This window comes from Mus caroli, unplaced genomic scaffold (genome assembly GCF_978045245.1).
Source record: "Mus caroli unplaced genomic scaffold, Mus_caroli_1 scaffold_6, whole genome shotgun sequence".
In the NCBI taxonomy this organism is placed as follows: domain Eukaryota; kingdom Metazoa; phylum Chordata; class Mammalia; order Rodentia; family Muridae; genus Mus; species Mus caroli.
The window spans coordinates 12864865-12874415 of NW_028227261.1; the positions used below are offsets into that span (position 1 = coordinate 12864865).

General features: G+C 42.4%; 1 protein-coding gene across 1 annotated transcript; it reads right to left on the bottom strand.

The window, feature by feature from the left end:
- Window positions 1–6535: 6535 nt before the first annotated feature.
- LOC147004145 (PRAME family member 8-like) lies at window positions 6536–8774 on the bottom strand. Its single transcript, XM_085838359.1, has 3 exons — window positions 8452–8774; window positions 7384–7974; window positions 6536–7103 (listed from the first exon to the last, which is right to left on the bottom strand). The coding sequence occupies exons 1-3, from the start codon at window positions 8736–8738 to the stop codon at window positions 6536–6538; spliced, it is 1446 nt and encodes a 481-aa protein (XP_085694485.1). The 5' UTR covers window positions 8739–8774.
- Window positions 8775–9551: the final 777 nt, after the last annotated feature.

A 9551-nucleotide genomic window follows, 5' to 3' on the forward strand; every position in this document is an offset into this window, starting at 1 on the left:
ATGATTCGTAATGTCTAGTTCCATGGGACTCAGCATCCTTTTCTGGATTCCATGGGTTCTAGGCACACATATGAATCTCATGTTTTGTGCAGAAATAAAACACTAATGCACAGTGAATCCAATTATTGTTACCTGTAATAACATTTGTATGGGGCCATCCACTGGATCTTGGCCAAGCAGATGTTCAAAGAAAAGTGAGTCTCCTTTACTCTGCAACCATCATGCCAATAGTTCTACCACTAAGGGTAGGACTTACAGACACCTCTCTTATCTGTATGGAATTTCACTAGCTTTATCTCCTGTAACTGCTCATAAGTACAGGATCCATGGGACTGCATTTCACAGCACTCTATCCTACCTCCTAGGTCTGATGATTATCTGCTGTGATGTTCCTTAAAGGCAGGAGTATGCTAAAGTTATGCCACTTAGGAATAAATGATTGGATCAGTTGAGTCTTATATTAACTGAAGCCCACTGCAAAGAGAAACTTCTGATCAATATTCAGAGTAGCAATATTCATGGCAACTAACAGATTGGGGAAAAATCTTTACCAATACTACATCTATTTGAAGGCTAATATCCAATATATACAAAGAACTCAAGAAGTTAAGACTCCAGAGAATCAAATAACCCTATTAAAAATGTAGTACATAGCTAAACAAAGAATTCTCAACTGAGGAATATCGAATGGCCGAGAAGCACCTAAAGAAATGTTCAAAATCCGTAGTCATCAGGGAAATGCAAATAAAATAACCTTGAGATTCTACCACACACCAATCAGAATGGCTAAAATAAAAAACCCAGGTGAAAGGAGATGCTGGCAAGGATGTGGAGAAAGAGGAACACTCCTCCAATGCAGGTGGGATTGAAAGCTGGTACAACCACTCAGAAATCAGTTTGGTGGTTCCTCAAAAAATAGGTCATAGTACTACCAGAGGATTCAGTAATACCACTCCAGATGATGTTCCAACTTGTAATAAGGACACATGCTCCACTATGTTCATAGCAGCCATATTTATAATAGCCAGAAGCTGGAATGAACCCAGATGTCCCTCAACAGAGGAATGGATACAGAAAATGTGGTACATTTACACAATGGAGTACTACTCAGCTATTAAAGACAATGAATTCATGAAGTTATTAGGCAAATAGATGGAACTAGAAAATATCATCCTTAGTGAGGTAACCCAATCACAAAAGAACACACATGATATGCACTCACTGATAAGTGGATATTAGCTCAAGTGCTCCAAATACTCAAGATACAATTCACTGACCACATGAAGCTCAAGAAGAAGGAAGACTAAAGTGTGGGTCCTTCTATCCTTCTTAGAAGGAGAACAAAATATTTACAGGAGCAAATATCGAGATAAAGTATAGAATAGAGACTGAAGGAAAGGCCTTCCCCAGACTGTCCCACCTGGGGATTCATCCTATATACAAACACCAAACCCATACACTATTGTGGATGCCAAGAAGTGCATGCTGAAAGAAGCCTGATATGGCTGTCTCCTGAAATGTCTTGCCAGAGCCTTACAAATACAGAGGCAAATGCTTGAAGCCAACCATTGAACTGAGTGTGGGCTCCCCAATAGAGAAATTAGAGAAAGGACTGAAGGAGTTGAAGAGGTTTGCAACCCCAAAGGGAGAACAACAATATCAACCAACCAGATGCCCCCAGAGCTCCCAGGGAGTAAGCCATCAACCAAGGAGTACACATGGATCCAGCTGCATATGTAGCAGAGGATGGCCTTGTCATGCATCAATGGGAGGAGAGGTCCTTGGTCCTATGAAGGCTCCATAGATGCCCCAGTATAGGCGAATCGAGGGCAGGCATGTGGGAGTGGGTGGGTGGGTGGAGGAACACCCTCGTAGAAGCAGGGGGAGGATGGCACAGGGGGTTTCTTGGGGGAGGGACCAGGAAAGGGGATAACATTTTAAATGTAAATAAAGAAAATATCCAGTAAAAAAAATCGGGCTGGAGAGATGGTTCAGAGGTTAAGAGCACTGACTGTTCTTCCAAAGGTCCTGAGTTAAATTTCCAGCAACCACATGGTGGCTCACAACCATCCGTAATGAGATCTGACACCCTCTTCTGGTGCATCTGAAGACAGATACAGTGTTCTTAGATATAATAATAAATAAATATTTTTTTAACAAATTTAAGCTGGGCATGGTGGCGCATGCCTTTAATCCTAGCCCTTGGGAGGCAGAGGCAGGAGGATTTCTGAGTTCGAGGCCAGCCTGGTCTACAAAGTGAGTTCCAGGACAGCCAGGGCTATACAGAGAAACTCTGTCTAAAAAAAAACCAAAAAACAAACAAACAAAAAATTTAAAAAAGAGCATACATTCAAGTGATATCGCTGAACATACATAGCAACATGTGATAAGACCAGGAACAAATCATCAAGGCGGATCAAGGCAACCTAACAGGAGGAAAAGGCAGAAGATTCAGAAACACCCCACTCTCAGTATTAGGTGTCCCACAAAAGTCGCAAGCTAAATAACCACATCATGTATGTAGAGGGCATAGCTCAGATCCATGTAGGCTCCATGAATGCCACTTCAGTCTCTGTGAGCCCCTATGTGCTCTTCTTAGTTGATTCTGTAGACCATGTTCTCCTCTGTGGCTCCTACAATCCTTCCTACCCATCTTCCATGGGGTACGCAGAGCTCTTTCTAGTGTTTGAATGTGTTTTACATTTGCTCCCATCAGCTGCCAGAGGAAATATCTGTGATGGTAATTGGTCTAGGCACAAATCCTAGTCTCTGAGCCACTTAGATTCTGGTTCCTGGTCATTCATGTACTGTTGGTCATGGGCTCCCTCTCATGGTTTGGGCACCAAGTTACACCAGTCATTGATTGGCCACTTCCACATGCTCTGGACCACCATTGTCCCAGCACATCTTGCAGATACAAAAAGGTATGGGTCAAAGGTTTTGTGGATGTTCCTCTGTTCCAGTCACAGCACTGGGAGCCTTACCAGGTTATTGAAGATTGCTCATTTAGTCTCCATATCATCCATTACTAGAAGTCCTGCTAGGGTCACCAGCAGGATCCAGGAAGTTTCCACTGCTCTAGGTTTCCACACTATTAAATACCCCCTATTCTAGTCCCATCACTACTCTCTCCCTCATCACCTGATCCCCCATGTTCCCATGTCCACTTGCCCTCAACCCACCCAAAAAGGCTATTCTATTTTCCCTTTCCAGGGCGATCCGTGCCTCTTGGCAGAGCCCTCCTTATTACTTAGCTCCTGTGAAAATGTGCATTGTAGTGTGTGTATCCTTAACAGCTAATATACACTTATAAGCAAGTACGTACCCGTTTTGTCTTTCTGAGTCTGGGTTGCCTCATTCTGGAGGATTGTTTTCTAGTTCTATCCATTTGTCTGCAAAATTCATGATGTCATATTTTCTCTTTCTTTCTTACTTCCATTCATTCTTTTCTTCTATTTCTGCTCCATTCATTCATTTATTTAAGACAGAGTTGTTTTTTTTTTTTGTTTTGTTTTGTTTTTGTTTTTTTTTTTCTGTATGTATATAGCATTGGCTGCTCTGGAACTCATTCTGGAGACCAGGCTGGCCTAGAAATTTCTTTCCAAGTGCTGGAACTCATATCTCTAGCTTCATATGTAGCAGAAGATGGCCTAGTAGGCCATCATTGGGAGGAGAGGCCTTTGGTCTTGCGAAGATCATATTCCCCAGTACAGGGGAACGCCAGGACCAAGAAGCAGGAGTGGGTGGGTTGTGGAGCAGGGTCGGAGGAGGGTATAGGGGACGTTCAGGATAGCTTTTGAAACGTAAATAAAGAAAATACCTAATAAAAAAATAAAGGGTTTCTCTGTAGCCCTGGCTGTCCTGGCACTCACTTTGTAGACCAGGCTGGCCTCGAACTCAGCCAGGACTACACAGAGAAACCCTGTCTCGAAAAACCAAAATAAATGAATGCATAAATAAATAAATAAATAAGTAAATAAATAAATAAAAAAAATAAATAAATAAAAAATAAAGGGAAGAACCACCACTACACAACTGATATTTGTTTTTTTAAAGATTTATTTATTTATTATATATAAGTACACTGTAGCTATCTTTAGACACTTTCTTCTTGCTCCAGTCCTGCTCGCTCTGGCCTAACGATTATTTATTATATACATATAATAGTGCACTGTAGCTGTCTTCAGACACCCAAGAAGAAGGCATTAGATCTCATTAGAAAGAGATTGTGAGCTACCATGTGGTTGCTGGGATTTGAACTCAGGACCTTCAGAAGAGCAGTCAGTGCTCCTAACTGCTGAGACATGTAACTCACAGATCCATTTGCCTCTGCCTCCCCAGTTAAGGATTAAAGGGATACATCATTGTGCCTGCATAAACTCCTTTTTTTTTAAAAAATCTATTTAATTATCATCCATGATAGTGAATTTCTAAAAGAATTTTTCATATGCCCCTGTGATCCTGCTGCCTCAGCCTTCAGAGTAGCTGAGATTACAGGCTTTTGCCAACAGGCCTTGTTCTTCCTTGGTCTAATGCTGGTATCATATCCTTGACTCAAGTCATTATTTTGGTTTTATTTTTATTTTAAGACATGGTCTTAATCTGTAGTCCAGGCTGGTCTTGAATTCTAGATTCTCCTGCCTCTACCTCCTATGTGCTGGGATTGTGGGCATGTGTCACTATGCTTGGCTTGCTACAGCTTAACTTGGATTTTTTTTTTTTTTTTTTTTTTTGAGACAGGGTTTCTCTGTGTAGCCCTGGCTGTCCTGGCACTCACTTTGTAGACCAGGCTGGCCTCAAACTCAGAAATCTGCCTGCCTCTGCCTCCGGAGTGCTGGGAGTACAGGCGTTTGCCACCACGCCCGGCTGCCCTTTTCTTTTAAGTATTTTTATATAATATGGTGTCTTTCAGGCTTGAAGTGGCTCCATTTCATAAGTGCAGGTTACTTCATTTGTGTTCAAAAGCTATGATTGAGTAATTGGTCTTATCTGTGAGTAAACTTATCTTCAGTGATACTTGCAATGCTGCCACCCATGAGCTGAGCAAATTGAATCAGGAATATATGCATTGTTGGGCCTTGTGCAGAGATGATTTTAAATATTTATGTGCAAGTTTTTTGTATCATTGTTTTCTTTATTATATTTGTGCATAAAAACTACTCTGAAACTGGAGTAAAGTCTGCAGCATTAAACTGAAGTCTGCCTCATACTTTAAGGCCTTCAAATTGCAGGTCTTGCAGATTGATCGGTATAGGTCAACATATATATGGAGACTAGTGGCCATAGTCTACCCAAAGAAGTAAGCTCTAGGTTCAGTGAGAGACCCTGTTTCAAAAAAGCTTAGGTGGAGAAAAAATGTAGACCTCTGGAGTCCACATAGCCATTGAAACATGCACACTGCCCACACTCAAACAATTCCTCAAGCAGAGAAAATTTTATTAAATGATGCTAAGCAGCAGGGCATGGTGGCGCACACCTTTGATAATCCCAGCACTCGGGAGGCAGAGGCAGGCGGATTTCTGAGTTCGAGGCCAGCCTGGTCTACAGAGTGAGTTCCAGGACAGCCAGAGCTATAAAGAGAAACCCTGTCTCAAAAAACAAAAAACAAACAAACAAAAAAGAAACAAAACAAAACAAAACAAAAAAGATGCTAAGCATTTTAGTGAATAGCTGTGTTGCCATAATGGTGAGGCAAAAAGATCATAAGTATAAGATTAGCTTGAAGCCAGATAGCCTTCTCAATTCTCCATTTAAAAAATACTAAGGATTTTTATAACACATATTTACTAAACACATAGGGCTACATGCCAAAGGAAGTGCTATCCTGCTTAGGAAAGAGTCTCCATCATAGCACAGTTGCCTTCTCTGAACCAAGGTTCCTGGCATGAGCATCATGTGTTTTGTAAGTACTGAGCCATCTTTCAGGACCCCTTTAGTTCACGAGTTTTACTTTTGCTCACATTATACTTGGGGAGGGGGTGCTTCTGAGTTTCTCATGTTTTATGGAAATCATCATTCACCTACAGTGCTGGGACTACTACTATATATTTTTAATTTTATTTTGTGGATACCTGCACTTTACATAGAATACCCACTGTTGAAGGCTCATGGAGGTGAAAGGTCAACTTTGGGAGTCAGTGCTCCCTGCTTCCATCATGTGAGTCTCATGCATGGATCAAAGTCAGACTGGTAAGATTGGCTACAGTTATGCTTTGCATGTTGAGCAATCTTGGCTACACATATTCAGCATGGGCTAATATGACACTGTTAAGTAGAAAGAAAGACGAGAAGAATATCCTTTAGAGAGAGAACACACTGTTCCCATCTATTCCTGGACAAATCCACATTTTGAAATGCACAACTGTATGATTCCATTAGTCATTTCTCCTCACACGTCCACTCTCTAGATGTCACAGTCAGCCCCTTTGTCTCCAATACATTGATCAATGTCAGAAGACATGTGTTCAGGAACCCCTTGATCGTAGACTTGTCCTTAGACTTTCATTCTCAGTTACCAAAAGCATCCTTCTCCTATTTACTGGCAACAATGGCAAAGTCTGGTCTCCAGACCATATGTACAGCGCTGTGAACATATAAGGCATAACTGAGAGGCAAAACAGATAGAGTGGGGCTGCCTAACAGTGCAAAGTATGTTCATGAGCTCAGAAGAAAGCTGGACAAATCTCTCTGCTCTAAGAACAAAACTGGCTTCATAGCACTCCAGAGGAGCAGGATAAAGCTCCATGATCAGCTGGCTTAGGTTGGATGTGTGATGCAGAAGGTTCGTTAGGACAGACATGGAGATGTCATTGTCACAGAAGTTGACCTCGATGAGCTGAGAGCACTTATTCAGGGCAGGGATAAAAGCACTGACCTGAGAGTCTGTCATCCTACAATGTTCTAATTCCAATGTCTTCAGAGTGTTTGCAACATTTTCTAGGAAAATTCCAAGAGGCACAAGACTCAGATCATGCAAAATGACACCTGCCAAATGCAGATGTTTGAGATGATGGAGACTCTGACACTGGGTGAAGGACTCCATGTCTGACTGTGAGTACTTGCAGAGAGCAATTGACAGGAACTCCAGCGGAGTCTTCAGACACCTAAGGAGAGACTAGAGGGTTAGTTTGGTATAGAGTGACAAGGCTAACCTACAGTAGGAGAGACCACGTGTCCTGAGTCAGTGTCACCACAGGATGGCAGTGAGCATCCAGTGTAACCTGTTGGAGTAAGCCAACTCAAGTCCCACCATTCTAGGCTGTGACCAGTCACCATCATGATAAGACTTGATCATTATTGTTACATCTACCATGGCCCCTAGTCTATATGGGAAACAGAAAATGTTTGCTGTGGAATCAGAAATAACTCTTCCTCCTTCCTTACCCGAGCAATTCATTCATGTGGCCAGTGAGAAAGTAGAGGCCAGTCAGGTCGAGATGCTGGAGACTGTTGAGTTTGGAGAACTGAGAAATGAACTTGGTGACGCTCTTCTCCTGTATGTCTGTTGACGAACATAGAAAAGTGAAGAGTTTCTCGTGGACTAGTGTTAGATGGAGTTTACGAAGATTTTTCATCTGACCAAGGCAAGGTGCAAAGCATGCCAGTGTGGACAGAGTCCAGCCTGTATTCAATTCCAACTCCTCAATGCAATATGGTTGGAAAATCTGCAAGATCTTCCTGACAGTGTGCATAGGCAATCCCCTAATCTGCATCTTCACACAGCACAGGTTCAGGGAACCTCTTCTCTCCTGTGCCCACTGCAAGAAGTAAGTTTGATGTTCCTCTAGATCAAACTGAAGGTGAAGGTCAGTGACCACCTTTAAACGTCGCCTCAGTGCATATCTATGAGGGCGTGTTGCTTTCTGCTTTTGACACACTGTCTCTGCTGAGCCGTCTCCATCCTCTGGTCCAGGTGAAACATCCCAGAAGTGATGGTGCACATTTCTCAGGTCCAGCACTTGAAGCTTCCGCTTTCTGTGGGTAAAACAGATAGAAATGTAGGAAGATACAAAAGACCAAAAACATTAGCCAGCTTTTTCTAGGCATCTTTCTTGTCAGCAGTTCACTGTTCTGCTCTGTCTCCTACAGATTTAAGTTTACAGTGCTGGGTCTCCACATAGCAACTCAAACCTCTGGGCAAGAGCTCTCTGCCTTAACTGCATCTGGAGATCTGCCCTGATTCCTCCATTTATTTCTCTGAACTTCCACTGATCCTATTTCTATTACTCAGTAGAGGCACAGGGCCATGTAGCTACATGGGTTCTAAGCTGTACTTCATACTTAATGGACATTTGTTACCAGGATTCAACAACTGTTCAGGACACTGCAGCTCTTCAAGATGATACCAACATAAACCTCTGTTCTACCTTTGACTCTAATTTCCATGAGCCCAGATGTCCTTCTCCGTACACTTAAATGTAAGCCATTTAGCATTACATAGTTATTGTTTACCTTTGGTGAAAATTTCCTTTCAGCTGCATGTCTACACCATCCAGCACAGCTTGCAATATTGTCATGTCAGGGACGTTCATCAGTGCCCCCACAGGGAGGCAAGGTAAAGGCCAGGCTCCCACCATTTCCTTCAGTATCTTTGTGTGTCTGCCAGTGAAGGCTGCCTTGAAGAGTGGTGGGAACAACTCCCTGGGCAGCTCCTGCAGAGCATTGATGGCCAAGGCTTCATTCTTCACCAGTCTCTGTACTGCCAAGCTCAGGAGTGTGGGTGGAGCCTGGAAGCTCATCCTGAAACTTTAGAATGAATAGACCTGTTGAAGCATCCAGAAATACAATTTTCAAGATATGTCTTAGGAATCTTTAAATTCCTGCATCAAAGGAACCACCAAAGTGCCAGAATCCCTGCTTTGGCCACAGTGTGGAACACAGTGTGTCCTGTTTTAAGATCTGGTGGTCACAAAGCCAAACCCTTATCACTCCCTACATATGGGGTCTCTTATAAGAATCTGCATCAGTGCACAAATTAACTATTGACACATGAGGTAACTACCACTGGTCCTTGCTCCTCTGAATCTCATTCCCCTTTGGAAAGGGCAAGCAGTCTGATCAGCATCTTTTTTGTGGCAAACATGCATTGTTCACCTTTCTGCCTTTGAAGTACCTCAAAGAAAGACATTGCCTTTGGTTGGTGGTAGCACATAACTTAGTTCTCAACACTCAAGAGGCAGAGGTAAGGAGGTCTGTTATTTTGAGGCCAGCTTAGTCTACAGAGCTAGTTCTAGGACAGCTAATGCTACACAAAGGAACCATGTATGGAAAACTAAAAACACAGGAAGGAAGGAAGGAAGGAAGGAAGGAAGGAAGGAAGGAAGGAAGAAAGAAAGAAAGAAAGAAAGAAAGAAAGAAAGAAAGAAAGAAAGAAAGAAAGAAAGAAAGAAAGAAAGAAAGAAAGAAGAAAGAAAAGGTGCCCAAGGGTCTGGTAGGTAACTCAGCCAGACCCTATCTGAAATGTAAAGCCACTGATGTCTTTCCTCAAAGCAACTCTAAAACCATGACTGAATGAGAGTACCCAGAAAGACTGAGTCTGAGGTGGTGATGCC